This window comes from Rhododendron vialii, chromosome 10a, assembly GCF_030253575.1.
Source record: "Rhododendron vialii isolate Sample 1 chromosome 10a, ASM3025357v1".
In the NCBI taxonomy this organism is placed as follows: domain Eukaryota; kingdom Viridiplantae; phylum Streptophyta; class Magnoliopsida; order Ericales; family Ericaceae; genus Rhododendron; species Rhododendron vialii.
In genome coordinates this window covers 9,316,629-9,333,479 of record NC_080566.1, presented here as the reverse complement: position 1 = coordinate 9,333,479, position 16,851 = coordinate 9,316,629, and the positions used below count along the sequence as shown (strand labels likewise).

Genomic DNA, 16,851 nt, shown 5'->3' with positions numbered 1-16,851 from the left:
TTCTACACTCCCTTTTTTGACATCTACACTCCTTTTTTTGTCTTCTAGGAAAAAAATTACATACACTTTCAACACTAAAATCCAAAAAAAAAATGTAGATGTCAAAAAAAAGAGTGTAGAATTCAATTTCCTATAAAAATTGTCTCAAGAAATTAAAATAATTGAGTGAAAAAATGATTGGAGAGTGAGAGTAATTGAATGGACTGCATGAGAGCCACTAGATGACGCGGCACTGATCCCTGGCCTTGCCGCACAATCAATTGTACACGGCCCCTCCGCGTACAATTTTCTCTCATTACTACTTGGCGCCGTACGTTTGTAAGAGCATTTTCATTTCTTACCAATTTTGTATTCAAAGTTGAGTAAAAACTTGATTTAGTATAAAGCAATCCAATGGGTAAAATGAAAATGTGAGCATAAATTTGAGTAAAGGTTTCATTAATGGCATAATTGTAAATTTGAGGGGGAGAAAATAGCCTTTAAAATTTGAGGAAGGATTTGGTCCAAACCAAATTTGGTGCGAAATTTGAGTAAAACTCAAATTTGGTATGAGTTTGAATAAGGAGTTGAGTGGTGTTTTAGGTTATTATTACTCAAATTTGAGTTTGAGTTCAAATGTGAGCAAAGAGTGGAGATGCTCTAAGAGGACGTGCACACTGCGTTCGAACATTTTTTACTTTTAGGACTTTTTCATTTTGTTCTTATTCAAAAAAAAATCCGCGTTTGTTAGTTTTGCGATAAATTTTTGTAAATTATTGATTTATCTCATCGAGAGAAATTGGAAAAGTTTAAAAAAAAAATCTGAAAAGTGGTTATTTGGTATTTATATTTGTCCCAAAATACTTTCCAAAAGTTACTACAATAAAATACTATTTTTTTTATAATCTCAAACATATTACTACTATATTACACATGCGTTGGCATACATAAATCGGACGCAAGCCCTACTCACAAACAAAATGATCTGAACTGCTCATTTATTTAGGGCATATTGAGAAGTTTACTAGTAAAAGAAATTATGTTCATCGAACATCCAGAGATATCTAAACAAAATAATATTTTGAAAAATATGATGTTATTTGCTATCTCTTGTCAATCAAGATAATTATTTTATAAATAATCTTTTTTCAATAACGATGAGTGATTTGGATCATTTAATTGTTGGGTCGGTATATGCTTAAAAAGTAATAACAATTTAAAACTAAGGGTGGCGATAATGCCACGAGTATATTCTTTAATTCCACGACTTTTTCATGTAGCCGTACAATTATGCCCTTCTCTCTCTCTCTCTCTCTCTCTCTCTCTCTCTCTCTCTCTCTCTCTCTCTCTCTCCTCTCTCTCTCTATCGCTCTCTGTACTCTACCATTTCAAATCTTACTGCATTTTGGACCACCGATCGCTGAGGAAGCCCACTAAGGGTGGGCCATGAATACAAGATAAATCAGGAAAGCTTCAAAATCATTTCGCCCTTCAATTCATCTTTTGTCGATGATGATAGTGACAATTTCCCTTCATATTTGAATCAATCTACAGTACCACCATACCCAACACTTAAATTCTATCTGGATTCAACTCAACTCTATTTTTAACACAACAAGAAAATGGGATGATCTGAAAAATCCCAACATCAAATGGCTATGCTTTACCAAAATCAACCATTGCTCTGTCTATTATTTATATGCATGCATAGATTGCGAGCTAATTTGGAGAGCGGGATTTGGTGTATGGGTTAAGAATGAGGCAGGGAATTAAAGGAAAACTATTGAGAGGCAGTGGGTAAGCGGTTTCTAATGAGAGGGATCAGATTGATCTGCAAGTGGTTTGATAGTGACGACGATTGAAGGCCATGGAAGGGACGAAGGGAGAGATTAGTACAAACTGGGATTTGCTTCTTACTCTCAGGACAAAATTAAGAGAGAGAGAGAGAGAGAGAAGCAGAAGTAGTCATGTAGATGTGTCGCTTAAGTTGATCAAAAAGGTATAATAGTCAGCGAAGTCAAAATATTGTGGCAGGAGAGAATATGATCGTGGCATTATCATTAACCTAAAACTAATTATAATTTTTTTGGATGTGTTGCTTAAGTGTTTAGGTAGTAGCACGCTGGTGAATAGTGAGTCAGTGAATAATACGAATCACTGTGGCCAAAATAAAATTTTTGAAGAGAGACTGCGGCATATGTTATTTTGTGTTTCTACTCTTGAAATAGCCAAAAAAGTTTTTAGATAGAGAAGTGCATGAGAGAGAGAGAGAGAGAGAGAGAGAGAGAGAGAGAGAGAGAGAGAGAGAGAGAGAGAGGGGGGGAGAGGTGGTTTTGATCCATATGACCACTTTTTTTAAAAATGTTTTCGAGAAATATATCACTTTTGAACGTATTTTGAAAATGGTTTCCTCATTCCGAACACGAGGTATAATTGTTAATGGCCACGTGGTGCAATGTTGCAGTCATGTGTCAACTTGTAAATAAATACGTAGTATTACGCATTGTAAACATGCATTACAAGGTAACCCTAACAATGCATTCTTAAAATATGTTTTTACAGCTCAACCTTCAACCAATCAACTCTCTTGCGAACAATTAATTTGTTACATGAATCATAACATTTCATGTTTTCATAGTGCAAAATCTTTTGTGAATTTCTAAAAGTTTAAAAAAAATGGCGACAAATGTATTTTCGAAGCGATTCATCTCCCCCACCGAGCACCTCAATGACTCACCACCTCATTCATTGCATACTCGATATGCTCGGCTTCGGGATGGCTTAGTCGATGCCACAGTCGGATGCTCTGATGGGAACATGTATCGCTATGAAAACCCCCATAGCGTTGAGTACATATTTTTAATCTCAATATATGTTCGGAGTGCGCAAAAGACTATTTTTAAAATAGTTTTCAAAAATGTAGGAGTATATTTCTCGAAAACGTTTAAAAAAAAAGTGGACATATCCATCAGCTCATACTCGGCGATTCTACCGGAACAATTAGTCCAAATCATCCAAATTCGTTCTCAGTTTGACTGATCTAGACGACAGAGATCTACTTTTCAAAAAACGAGCTAATATAGTTTAGGTGTTTAATTGTAAATTTTCAAAGTCTTGGTATCTACTAGACATTGGAATCAAAGTTTGATGGTATTTTGAAAATTTTCTTATTTGGCGGACCTTCCTTCCTAAACTTCTTGCTCCTGAATCTCAACACCAAAATCCCAATCCGTTGTTATTAGAGAGAGAGAGAGATGGACTGGGGTTGTATAGCGTCAGCCCCTTCGACCCCCACGGCCTTCTATTCAAAACAGACCCGGAAAAACCACACCAAATCCACCACTTACTACTCATACCCCTTGACCACTAGAAGCAGCGGAGGAAGCAGCCGTCCCTTGTCCGTCAAAGCATCGAGCAAGAGCTTCCCTGCAAGAAACCGCACCGTGAACAGCCATTGGAATGTCGGGTCCGTTTCCCCTGCCGTTTCTTATCCTTCTTGGCTGCCCAGATTCGAAGAGCTCGATCCCACCAACATGCTTCTCCGCCAGCGAATTGTCTTCTTGGGTAATGAGGTATTTTGGGTTCTTTTTTGTTTTTTGTTTTAATTGTTTTGGCCTGTGTAAAACTCGCACTTTTCGGTACGTGAGCAAAGCCGAACAAAGCTTTCGCTTTTGGCCCCCGAAATTTTGCTAAAATGAGAACCCACTAGAAATGTGTATTTGGAGTATTCAGTAAGGCCTCATTCTCTCTAAATTTTTTATATTTTATATTTTGCTATTTTTGTTCATCTTTTCTGAAATTTTGTTATGTCACATTTATAGTGTTTTGGATTAATCCTCCGTTTTCCACTGGAGGAGTCTAAAAATTGAAAATTATGCCAAAAGCAAAAATAAACAGCTGGTATAGTGGTATTGTATTTTTTTTTTTTCCCTTAACTTTTTCAACTTCAGTCCATATTTTAATATCATTCTAATTCCTCGACAAGTGATTAATCTAAAAAATAACGACAAAAGGCTAAATAAAAAATTGCTAAAAGTGAAAATGCTGAAAAGAATACCAGGCAAAAAATTTAGGGAGAATGGGACCTATAAGTGAAATTGATTATATGAGCATAATTAGTTCTTTTGACACTAGAAATGCAGGAAGAGTGATACTTTAATTACTTGTTTTAATTTTTTTGTATATCATGTTGAAATTTTGCTTTATAAAGTTCCCATATCTGTTTATTATTTTGTTTGTAAAATGCATAAACGGCATCATTTTCATATATACGTTTAGGTCCCCAAGATGTCAGCACCGGCCCCGTTCCCTGTCTACAATTTGGGTTTTTTCTAAGATGGGTTTTGCTCAAACTTATCAAAAAAATAAAATAGTTTGAGCATTAGATGAAAACATTCTGAACTGATTAGCTTAGCGGTTATGTAGTTGCATTTAGGTGCAGTGAGATCGTAGGTCCAGCGGAGAGTATGCTGATACTCTTCTTATAATAGGTTGAGTTAGCGTTAGGTTGGTGTGTAAATTTCTTCTAACATGTGACGAAAAAACCGAAAACATTTTAGTTGAGGTACAACATAGGAACTTATTAAATCATTAGCACCCCATAAAAGTATTTCTCCTAGAGTAGCTCTTAATACAAATAAGAGAAACTCTGATATAGTTCTTTCTGTTCATTCATGGTACTCCATGGACAAAGGAATGCGTTGAGTTGGAACAGATTAAGTAAGAAATGGGAAGGTGTTGAAATTGTTCTAAACTTCTAATAGAGGGGTCCATCTTTGAAGCTCGCATGCTTCATTGATTTGTTTTGTGGCATGAACATTTGTGTTTTCAGGACATTCTCTCACCTAGTTCTCCGTTTGTGGAATTGTACTTCTGAGATGGTTTTTGGTAATTCTACTCTACTGGCTCCATCTTTGTCGCTCTCTTACCCCATTGCTTTTTTTTTTTGGTTTAAGCAATCCATTTTTTTGGCTTTATTTCTTAATTGTTTTGATTTTGCTGCATTCTGTGGCTGGAGTTTTGGGAAATGGGTTTTGTGAGGTATTAAGTCTCTCTCTCTCTCTCTCTCTCTCTCTCTCTCTCTAGAATTGGTATTTTCCAGATGCTTGGTTTTGTGCCTTAAATATGTCATTTAGGCATTCTTTCATGATTGTTTTCATTTCTCATCATTTTGTGGCTGATAGGTTTGGGGAATGACCCAGGTATATAAGACTCTGTCTAAAACTCTCACATCTCTGTTGGTAAAAGTGGGATTTTAGAGATTGGGCTTGCTTGTTCTGATCTTCTGGCTACATAGTTTTAGCCCTCTTACTTCATTACTGGGGCTTTCTGCGTGAGACTTTTGTTTATTATTTTATTCTAGGCCATATTTTTTTCTCATTTGTTTCAGTTCACAATATTTTGTGTCCTAATTGAAATGTCTGCGAAATGGGTTTTGCCAGCCTTGAGTGATGACTGTGTCTGAATGATTTCAAATGAATGGATTCTTTGTGCCTGAAATATGGATGCTTTGGGTCTGTTTGCTTGCCGGATTAGGCTATTTCCGGTGTTTGAATGCAACAAGAGATTACCTATTACTTGGCCAACTAATTCAATAAAACAAAGGATATGGAATACCTTCGAGTTCTGGAATTGTCAGTCGTCAGTACTCTTCTTTTGTGATTATTAGTTAGTATCTGTATCACTTCTTTAATAGTCTGACACTCCGACCAATGAAACCGGTGCCTTTATGCATAGTATCAGCATAGTCCTGTTTCACTCATTAATGTTGGAATGCGGTCTGTGAAAGCATCAGGGACAAGTCTAGCTTTGTTCCCAGCTCCTCTCTTTCTTCCCTTGACTCATATCTGTAGTTTGAGATAGTTGCTTTAGCTGTTAATCTGTGGAAATCACTTGATAATGGGCAGATTGACGACTATACAGCAGATTTCATCATAGGTCAACTTTTGTACCTGGATGCCGAAGACTCAAACAAGGACATTAAACTGTTCATCAATTCACCTGGTGGCTCTTCAACTGGCGGTATGCCTATCTCTTCATTGGTCCTGTTATTGCTTCCTCACTTTCCCCCTCTACGTTGAGCTGATCATGGTTAACTTCTGTTCTTATCTGGACGTATGAGTAGGCTAATCCAATTGGGCAAATTTTTTGATTGTCTCAAGGCTTTGGACCATATTCATGAAGGGTTTTTTGATAATCAAACTTTACTAGCTAATGGAATTTTTAAAAATCAGTAATAAGAAAAGCCACTTATTGCCATGGCAACCCGTTAAAATATGTCTTGTGTCTGTAAATAATGGCATTCTAGTTTCTATGGATCATAAGTATTGAAGAAATTTCTCTCTGGTATATCACTATGGATCTCCATAAGTGGGGTTTGCAAGACTCCTTTTTGTAAATTGTAGTCCATGCAGCAACTTTATTGGCTGTTTCAAATTTGCTTTAGCATGCAATAAACTCCTATGGGCTACGAGTATAACTCAACTGAGTTGGAGGTCACCAATTCACCATACTAAAATAAAGGTCAACATGTAGCATCCTCAATTTGTCCATTCAATTCGAAGTGCTATGACGTGCACAGTTTCCAAAGCAAAAAAGCATGTACTGAAGGTGAAGCATGAAGATTGCTAATAGCCTAAATCAATGATGAGATCCATAATTTAACCTTGTGGTATGTGTTGGAGTTTAATATTTGATGTGCGACTCGAAAGTTATCTTGTTTGTATTATTGTTTTACTTGTCCAATGATATTCATTTGGTATTCCTTTGTTTTTGTTGTTGAAATCTCCTTTCTGGCCTTAAGAGAATATCCCGTCAATGCAGTGAAAAACATTATATGTGTATGCTTTGGTGTTCTTCATCATGCATTCAATTTTATTTCAACTTTGGTCCTCATAGATATAACGTGCATGTTTCTTGGGAACTTTGTGAAACAATTTTGCTCAAACGTGCTACTGGTAACTTGTGTCTAGTTACTCACTTTGGCTTGTTATCATAACTGTTGCATGTCAGTAACAAAAAAAATTAAATTGTCGCATGTCGAATCTTGATTCTTGAAGATGTTGAGTCCTTTATTACCGAAGATTTCCAAGAGTTCTCTATCACTGAAGAGCTCCTAGTCTTCTTTTTTCTACATAACATTCTTCATTTAAGTTACTACTGCTTGTGTGCAGCAATGGGAATTTATGACACTATGAAGTTATGCAAAGCTGATGTTTCTACTATTTGCCTGGGGCTTGCTGCGTCCATGGCTGCATTTATCCTTGCTACTGGTACCAAAGGGAAAAGGTTTTGCATGCCTAATTCAAGGGTGATGATTCAAAGGCCAGAAGGATATGCTGATGATGATGATGATGGTGAAGAAGAAGTAAGTACTTGGTTTCTTTTTGTTGTTCGACTTCTTTCTTTAAAAAGTAGACTGCTTCCATAATTGATCTACGAGGCATAAACCCCAATAGATTCTCTGGTACAATTGTCATCATTCTTAGGCAATACTCAACAACTCAGCCACACCTTCATTGTGTGGCTCATCAATTAAGTACCATGGTTCTAAAAGTCGCTAGGCGATTGTGGGCGGTAGAGGGGCACCTCAGGCCAACTAGTCGCCGATTAGTCAGTGCCTAGAGATTAGTCGGTTTTGTTATTTTTTAAAAAGTATTTTCCCCCGGCCCCTCCCCAAAGTTTGAGTAAGTTGAACAATATAAGTGGAACAAAATATTGAATTACATCCAAAATGGAAACATCAAACAATGATCCATCTATCCATCCATTAAAATCAAATACTTTAATGTTTAGTTTTGCAGACTATTTTTTAAGTTCTCGACTCTTCATCATCCTACATTTTATGAGAGGGAACATTCATTTGTTGTGCTGCTTCCTTCTTTTTGGTTATAATTACTACTTTACCAGAGGTTTGCGTTGCTGCGATTTGGGGATTTTGTCTGACTCAGAAGTCAGAAGTCATTACATAATTATTTTTTTGCAAAATAATACTTGACACCCAGTCCATTATGGCTATGTTTGGTAACACTGCCACTTTTCTGTTTTTAGTTTTCTATTTGCTAAAATCAATTTCTACTTTTCCTAAAAAAAAAAGTGAAAGCAGAAAATATGTTTGTGTCAACCTGTTTTCAAAAAAAAAAAAAAAAAAATTTCTAAAACCAGTTTTTACTTTTCCTAAAAATGTCTCTCTTGTAATTTCTCCACTAATTTCCAAACGATACGGGGGGTGTTAGAACAATTCTGCTATTGGACAATTTAAATTGAATCAAACCAATCTAACCGTCAGATTGAATCAAACCAATCTATTGTCAAACAGAAAATCAAACCACTCCAATCACTCTCATAGTCTCATAAAAGCAAGTAAGGAAAGTACAAAAACATGAATTCTGACAAAGAAACAAGAGCTGTCAAAACATCCTTGTAAAATGCTATCAATTCTGCCAATGGACAATTCTGCCTTTGGAGTCTCTTACCACTGCTGCAATGGATGCTTCACTACCAATGCATCAAAGCCTTTGGCTATTAAAGATTTGGCGGGCAATAGTATTGCGAACTCTAGCCATTTCTCGCAATTGAGCGGGGGTGACATTGATCTGTTGAGAAGAGCTCCTACGGCCTTGCTCACTTTCAACAATCAAATCTTCCTTGCTATAGAATTTGAACACTGCATCATTTTTGTCATGCATCCTTATAAAGTTGTGGACTGTGCAACAAGCGGTTGGCAAATATTTTTGGGTCCGCACACTAAAGCCTTTAGGCATTTGTTTCAAGATAGGAAATCGTGCCTTCAATGCGCCAAAGCAGCGCTCTATCACGTTGCGAAGGGACGAGTGACGATAATTGAACCATTCTTCTTCTTTCGTAGGTAATCGTCTACGTCCACGTCCACGGAACAAGGACAAGTGGTACCGCTCACCCTTGTATGGCGTTAGAAACCCAGGCATATTTTGATATCCCGAATCAACCACATAGTACTTACCTATAAAGTAGGTGACAAATTAATCGACCACATGCCAAAAATAAGCCTAAAAAAGTAAAAGAATATGGCAGCAAGACCTCATATGTGTTCACAGTTTCCTAATTTGTGACTAAAAAAACTAGAGAAGTACTTACCTAGAGGTGCCATAGGAAATTCCATTGCTGGATTATTCACACACTCAAAAAGCACTCGTGAGTCATTTGCCGTTCCCTCCCAACCCGACAAGATGTAAGTAAATCTCATATCAAATGAACATGCAGCCATTACATTTTGTGACGTGGTCTTGTGCCTCCCACGGTATGGAATTTGCTCACGAGCAGGAACCTTTGCATCGATATGTGTACCATCTATAGCACCAATACAATCCTACAACCAAGGACACAAGTAAATGTAACTAAATGTTAGACAATTTTATAATACAATATGCAATATGAAATAGAGAAGGGATTACTGAAACTTATCATAATACCTTAAAGAATGGCCAGTACTTTGGATTGTGCATAATCTCTGGAGGGACGGGGGGGGGGGGGGGGGGGGGGTTGAATAATGAGCTTCCCAAGCTTACACATAGCCTTTAATACTCGTTTAAAATACTTAGAGATGGTTTCCCCGGAATGCTGGAATCGCTCTTGGATTATGCGATTTCTACTGTTGTGTCCAACTACGAGCAAAAATATACATACTTGCTCTTGAACTGTTAAGTACCTTGAATGCTTTAACCCAGTGTGTACTTTAAGCGCCTCACAAAATGCAATAAAAACATGTGTTTCCATTCGAAAACCTTCTTCACACCTTGCATCATGACCATTCAAAACCTCTAATACATATTCGTGTCCTCTTAATATAGAGGTTCAACATGGAATACGATTATAGTATTTCTGATGATGTTCATGTAGTGCTAGGGTAACCAATGTGATTATTGTTTCGTCATCTGAATCAGACTCCAATTCCTTGTCACTATCATCGCTAGACTCCATTTGGCTACAAAAAAAAGTAGCATACACAAAATTTGCTAGATTGAAGAACTGATCATACGGATCAAAAAAAAAAAAAAAAGAACTGATCATAAGATGATGTTCACTGTTAAGAGGATAATCTGACACAGTTACTGCATAATTTGAGCATGTGATTTCAAAAGTACTGAAGCCAAGAATAGTAGTAAACTATATGCAGGTCTATCAATCTATAGCAAGAAACAAAGCCTGTAGCAATATTACTCCAAAAATCTAACCATTACTGAACTTAAAAGAGAACGCACAGAATCAACTGGAAATGTTAATACGAAGGACAGTCTAAACTACTGTTTTTCTATTTCAGCATAAACTCGGTCGATTAGAAACTGTTTTTTTATATTGAATAATATGTCTACTTCTAAATGATCAAGTCCAAAGCATGACCAATCCTTTTAAGATAACCTAATGCTTTTAGCTTTACTAATTTGGTCCCTGTTTATGAGCTATACAAGGCATACGACAGTGACACGAACTAAATACAATGGAGCCTAACTACTGTATCATGCAAGTACAATGATCCTTATGGTTTAGGAGACCAGAGCGAGTAATCCTAGATGGCCCATATTTGCATCAGTTAGAGGCATCACATTTTTTATTCTAGATGGCGATAAAAAAGATGCTTCAAACTTCAAAGGCGTATGTTAAAAGAATGACTAAAATAACATAAGAAAGATGCTTCAAGTCAATGAAATCCAGAAACACAACATAACTTTCAAGAAATTAACTAACCCCAACTTGAGAGAGATTGTGTCTGAGCTTTCACAGTCATGTACATGGCCGGCAGACTTGCATATATTGTTGACAGACTCTGATGATTGGCCTTCTTCAAAGACCATGTTATCTGAGTCAGAGTGACATCATTTTGAGCATTAGATACTTCCATTACCTTCAATGAAATGTTATGGTAGCCACATTAAATCTTGTGGAAAAGTAGAACATAATTGAAACAAAGAAGGGAGATAAATATACGGATATAATTGTATACTGCAAAAAGGCCAACAAAGTACTAAAAATTGCTGAAATAGAAGATTGCCCAGTGAGATCATAAAGATTGCCCATTAACAGTAGTCCAACAAGAAAACAAACCACAAAAGTTCCATATCCAAACAGTACTCCAACAAGAAGAGAAAACAAACCAATCACATAAGTCTTACAACCCACAAAAGCTTACAAACCAACTACATAACCATGTCCTAAACCAAACCAACCATAAACAAAGGTTCACACATATGCAAAGAAGTCTTTCTTCCTTTGCTCTGACATGCCAAGGAATATTGGTCTCCATGAAGGGTCCTCCTTCAGTAGTTTCATCCCTTTCGTATACGATGCTCCATCTAGGTCTTCCATGTCATTAAGAGTTTTTATGCATGCAGCCAGCAGACCTTGTGGCTCACCATGGTCCTGGGAAGTCACACTAACACTAGTGCTCTTAGCATTATGCTTTGCTTCAAGGATATCCACCTTCCTCTAGCTACTTTCTGCAAGAGCACTTAAAGATGCACTGAGGTTCGCAGACAATGAGTCCCTCTTCTTACTCTTGCTACTCTCCTTTGGCTCAGTAGTCTTCAAAGCCTTCATATCAAAAACCTTTTTGCCTTTTCCACTAACCACTATGTTAGTTACTTCTATTTCACCATCTTTGTCCTGTTTAAGTTGGAATGAGGGATCAGAACTATCTGTTCCAGACGGGGATTGGACTGACGGGTGAGCATTGAATCCTGTTGCAGTGGTATCTCCAAGTATTCGGGTCATCGCTGCATAGTGTGGGAAACCTTTTTTCCTGAAATGCTTGGCCTTCTTATTAACCTAAGTGAAGAACAAAGTGGCTTGTATCAGACTTAATTTATAAGCATGAGTAAAATAAAAAGAGAATAGGTCACTTCTAACCTTATAGAGCTTCTCCCAGAGGGTATCATCAGCAGTAACAGTACCTTTTTCCGCACACCACCCAACGCCACTTTGGTCACAAAGGCTCTTAAATTTGGTGTGCATAGTGCATAGTTGGTTGAACTTGTTTTTTATTTGAAGTTCAGAGTATTCATATTTAGCTTTAGTAGAAAGACTCTTCCTCATCCTAGCCCAACTTTTTATCTGAAAAGTCCCAGTATCTCGACTACCCATTGTTTTCACCTCCTCCTCCATAATGTCAATAAAAAAAAGCTTCATTTTTCTTCGACCACAGGGAATCAGCTACACCTCCCACTTCAACATCATCATCATCCTCAATCTTGATACTTACATTGCCTTTAGTAGCCATTTCCTATTTATAAATCACCCCACAATTGGTCTAAATAAGATCTCAGATTTATTTGGGCAAAGTAGAACTATAGATTCAATAAATCTCATTGATAAGTCGAAGGGACATCGATACTTGAGAAACTAAGGCATGAAATGTCAAAACATAACAAATTTTAATACACCCATAATTAATCATCTCGTTGCTTCCAGTATTTGATTGTGTAAGTTGCCACACCTCTCCTTTATGTGCAATAAATGAAAATGTCATCGGAGGTATATCAAAAACTAGCTGCCTTAGAACTGCTGGATTGTCCAGAGTCCAACTTTTATGTTCCATCTGCTACCGACCTACAAAGACTTCAGAAGGGATCATTGAGAAATCATTGATTGGTTTAATGAAAAGGGAAAATCGATGATGTATTAACATTACAACATCTATCTCATGATTCTAAGAGGGCTCAGTTATTTAGCATTATTTCTAGCATCATTTTTGTGAGATCAGACACTGAGCTCCTAGATCAACAGCCTCAATTTGACCTAACTTAACAAATTTAAACAGAAACAAAGAATTCAAGGCTAAAGCAAATATCGTATAACCTGAGGTTCAAAAAAAAAAATCGTATAACCCTTGATAATGTGGTAAAATGCTAATGGTACTGGTGTTAGTTTCGCAATTTCATGCCTATTAAGCTGGCGACATAATTCACAGCAGGGACTCAAATGAATTTCCAACCCCTGGAAGGAGGTTTCTGAAATTGGTCCTGTTCTTACTCCGTCAGCCATGAACGGAATTGGTAACGAGATCGGAGAACGGTAATGCATATCAATTGGTAACGAGATCGGAGATAATGTAACAAGCAATTCTGATAGAGAAACTGTACGATAAACGAATACGGTTACAGATATATGTGTAATGCATCTAGAAATATGAATCAAAAAAGCGATCAAACAAGTGACGAAATCCGAGGAGTGTTGTACGAAGATCGATCGCATCCTAATCTAGCAGTTGGACTGTGACCCAAGCAAGGCACATAGAACTCCAGTTTCCCAGCGTTGAAACAGAAGAAACCCCAAAATCACCAAGTTAAATCAATAAGTTCCAAAGTCTACAAAGAATAATTGCTCTCGACTTCAACTAGATCCAAAGAAGGGCGAGAACAAAATTGATCGAGATCGAGAGAGAGAGAGAGAGAGAGAGAGAGAGAGAGAGACCTTTTCAGTCGCTTGAAACCAGTGGGATCGAGAGAGATCGATGGATCTGGGGAAGCCTCAAATGAGATAAGGGAAGACTTAGATGAGATAAGGGGGAACAGAACGCGTGTTCCAGATTTGGTAGCCGGTTTTTTATTTTTACAAGAAGTGAAAGTAGACTTTTGGTACTTTCTCAATTTTCAAAAATTTAGAAAATTCATTTTAATTTTTAAAAATGAAAATAGACAACCAAACAAACTTTCGGTTCTAAATTTTGAAAATTTTGAAAATGAAAACAGAAAACAGGAAATGAAATGGTTACCAAACAAGACCTATACTTCTACTTCTGTCCCAGAAAGATTGTTCGGTCTGTAAATCGAGAACTTAAAAAATGCATTTTCTGTTCAAATAATTTCAAGCTATTTCCCAACAAGATACTAGATATTGACGAGTTCTTTTAACTTAAAAAAAAAAGTTTAAAAATTAAAAATTTTGTTTTGTGGACGGCTTTTTTTTGGAGGGAGGGAGTAATACATATTTAAACCCCTGTTCGTAAAAATAAAAAAATACACCCACCAACTTGTCCTCGCCTACCCCACTAATAATACCACTTACCTGACTAATGCCGCCTAGTGGTCGACTAATCGTCCCGCCACCTAATGAAACGCTTAGGACCCTAGTTGAGGTGGTGGACCACCGCCTAGCGCCTAGGCCAACGTTTAGAAGATTGTTTAGTACCTCTAGCATTCTCTGGCTTTCATACTTGGGCTGATAGATACTTAGTACATGATTGTGTTCTACTTTTTTCTCACCTGTGATTTGATCAGACAGCAATCCTTGTTCAGACCTCGTTCTTTTGTGTCTTCTTTGCTGCTATGAAATCTGTTTTCTTATTAAAAGTGCGAAGAGAAAGAAATATGAAGCATGTGTCCGGACAACAAAAACACAGATAAGACATGACATGGACTCGCTGACATGACATTTTGAAAAAACCAAACCAGGACGCAACATGGATGGGATACATCAACTACAAGTATTATACTTTTATACGTAAAATTCCTAGTGACTTTTCGTAAATGATCTTTTCATATATTAAGATGTCAAAACTAAAAAATCACTTTCAGGTTTTACATGCTAGAAAGTAAGTGTGGGGATACCCAGACCTGATAGTTATTCTAAATGTTTATGTTACTTTAATTTCTTTGTAAGCTTTTAGGTTTAGAAATTTGTAGAGTTGGAGAAATTATACAATAGGGATTAATAGGTATTATTTTTGTTTTCTTAGTGAATAGCAGGCTAATTCATGGGTGTTTAAATGATTGACACGTGTGGTTCTAAGCATCTCTGATAAGATTAATGCTTAGAGACGATAGATAGGTGTCCAACACATGTTGAGTAGGGTATGCAGTGTGTCATTTTCCTTTATATGTCGGACATGGACATCTGGTCCTATGTTTAGGATTAAGTTAAACTCTTCTTATTTTGGTAATGTATAACATTTTTAACCCTATATTAGCCATTACGTATGAGTTTTTCTGTCTTTAATTATCTGTAACTGATTATGACTAAAATTGAAGTATCATTTAATTCATTGATTTTTGTGCAATCCATCGAGGTTTTGTATCGGGAAGGAACAGAACTAGAATAGAAGAGATTGAATTATGTTAACCGTATTACAATTGCCTCCTTGAGTCTTCAATTCATGATTAATGAATGTGGTAATGGAACTTGCTCAATAATAGTTTTCTTGCAAACATTATTATTCGAATCCAAGTATTGCACCAAAGTGGCCCAACATTGGTGGTTGGCCAAGAAAACAGTTGATGTTACTTTGTTGTGTGTTTTATTTCTTGGACAATGCATCCTGTTTTCCTTCCTGTTTAGTTTTTCTGCATTAGAACCTGCTGCTGCCATGGCTTTGTTTCAATTTGACTAGAATAACTTTAAGTACATTCTAGTGTGTGTGTTTATATTTTTTTTCCACGATGGTATTAGAATTGGAGAAAGTATCCCTCCATGTAACAAAAAATTTCCACTGACATGAATCTATTGGACAAAATGTTGAAGAATTTCAGATGGAAGTTGATATCATTGATAAATTCCAATTCTTCGGGATTTCAGCCCTGAAGATATTTTACATACCGGAACATGGTAGCTTTGTCGCTCTTTTTTAGTAAGAAGTCAAGTTTCTGGACGGGGGATGGGGTAAACAACAGCAAGGAGGTGAAGCTCTCGGTATCATTGTAGTTTAGAATTTAGACGTTCTTCTAATTCTACGGAGTGTGTGTGGCTATATTTCTTTGCAGAATTTAAATTTATTTGTTGTGGAATATATTGAAGTCATAAATCTCTCACTCAACTGTTGCCCTTCCAGCCAACACAAGTTCAAATCCATTTAAGAGAAGGAATGTACCATGGGCTTAAGCTGATAAAAATATTGTCTCGAGTTACTGGGAAGCCAGTGGAGCAGGTTAATCATCCAAATATGCTCTATACCCTCTTTCCTATACTTCTCCAATTGTCAATTATCACTTATTTTCTTCTCTATTGGCAGATTGAACGCAACAGTCGGTACGAGTTTTTCATGAATCCTTGGGAAGCAAAGGAATACGGGTTGGTGGATGAAGTTATTGATGAAGGTAAGCCGGGATTGGTGGCACCTCTAGCAGATTCATCTGCTCCGCCCTTCCCTGGGGAGTGGTTCCTTTGGCGTGGTGGTGGTTATGTAGATGGCAAAATACTTACAGAGGTGGATTTGCCATCGGAAGAAAAGATGTCACAAAATGGAAAAATCGGTGGTTCAGGAGCTGATGAGGTGGAACAGGAAAAGGAAGCACCAACTCCAGTAGGAGGGAAACATGCCTGAGTCACAAGGCTGTGCCTTGTGGATTGGTCATTGAATGCTATGCTACTATGAAATTGTTAGGCACGTCCTTACGAGACGATATTGGATGTACCATCTCGAATAGTAGTAGTTATAATTTTTGAGCGACATGGAATTGTTTTTCTTTCTCATGTATTTGATTAGGATGAATATTTAGGAAGAGGGTTTTGGAAAATTCCATTTGATAGTTTGAATACCATGGTTGGTATTTTGTCTAAATTATGTTACTCAAGACAACAATAAGTCCGTTGGAAATATAAAGAGACAACTTCAAAAATGAAAATCAAATTTTGCTGATAACTAAAAGTGTAACTAATTAGGACTAGCGTAGTTGGTTACCTTTGTACGTACAATCGAGGGCACAACTGATGTGCCATCGATTTGGGCCTCATCCCAAGCTTGAAAATGTGATTTGAACTGATCATTGTTTAGATCTTGGCTAATAACTACCATGCAAAATCAAGTCAATGGGGCTAACAGATCGAATTGTATGAAGTTATAAACAGTATTTGTTCTTCATTTGTTGAAGAAATGTGATTTATTTACTAGGTTCCCGATGTCTGATT

The 16,851-nt window shown here is 37.0% G+C and overlaps 2 protein-coding genes across 5 annotated transcripts; one reads left to right on the top strand and one right to left on the bottom strand.

The window, feature by feature from the left end:
* Positions 1–2,981: 2,981 nt before the first annotated feature.
* LOC131302617 (ATP-dependent Clp protease proteolytic subunit 3, chloroplastic) lies at positions 2,982–16,585 on the top strand. The gene is made up of 5 exons (XM_058329348.1): positions 2,982–3,551; positions 5,886–6,000; positions 7,152–7,345; positions 15,776–15,871; positions 15,956–16,585. The coding sequence occupies exons 1-5, from the start codon at positions 3,234–3,236 to the stop codon at positions 16,265–16,267; spliced, it is 1,035 nt and encodes a 344-aa protein (XP_058185331.1). The 5' UTR covers positions 2,982–3,233; the 3' UTR covers positions 16,268–16,585.
* LOC131302618 (uncharacterized) lies at positions 8,243–13,543 on the bottom strand. Of its 4 annotated transcripts, XM_058329349.1 has the most exons (6): positions 13,423–13,543; positions 11,860–12,232; positions 10,702–10,813; positions 9,429–9,940; positions 9,094–9,325; positions 8,243–8,959 (listed from the first exon to the last, which is right to left on the bottom strand). In XM_058329349.1, exons 4-6 carry the CDS (start codon positions 9,459–9,461, stop codon positions 8,487–8,489), a joined length of 738 nt encoding a protein of 245 aa, XP_058185332.1. In that variant the 5' UTR covers positions 9,462–9,940; positions 10,702–10,813; positions 11,860–12,232; positions 13,423–13,543; the 3' UTR covers positions 8,243–8,486. The 4 variants fall into 4 exon arrangements, with proteins under 4 accessions (XP_058185332.1, XP_058185333.1, XP_058185335.1 ...); XM_058329350.1 differs by lacking the exon at positions 11,860–12,232 and having other exon boundaries at positions 10,702–10,858; positions 13,423–13,494; XM_058329352.1 differs by lacking the exons at positions 9,094–9,325; positions 9,429–9,940 and having other exon boundaries at positions 8,243–8,644.
* Positions 16,586–16,851: the final 266 nt, after the last annotated feature.

Coding starts and splice junctions, on each gene's coding strand:
- LOC131302617 (XM_058329348.1), top strand. CDS start 3,234: ATGGACTGGGGTTGTATAGCGTCAGCCCCTTCGACCCCCACGGCCTTC. Junction 3,552..5,885: donor TTGTCTTCTTGGGTAATGAG/GTATTTTGGGTT, acceptor GATAATGGGCAG/ATTGACGACTATACAGCAGA. Junction 7,346..15,775: donor ATGATGATGGTGAAGAAGAA/GTAAGTACTTGG, acceptor TTGCCCTTCCAG/CCAACACAAGTTCAAATCCA.
- LOC131302618 (XM_058329349.1), bottom strand. CDS start 9,461: ATGCACAATCCAAAGTACTGGCCATTCTTTAAG. Junction 9,326..9,428: donor AGTACTGGCCATTCTTTAAG/GTATTATGATAA, acceptor CCTTGGTTGTAG/GATTGTATTGGTGCTATAGA. Junction 8,960..9,093: donor ATTTCCTATGGCACCTCTAG/GTAAGTACTTCT, acceptor CCTACTTTATAG/GTAAGTACTATGTGGTTGAT.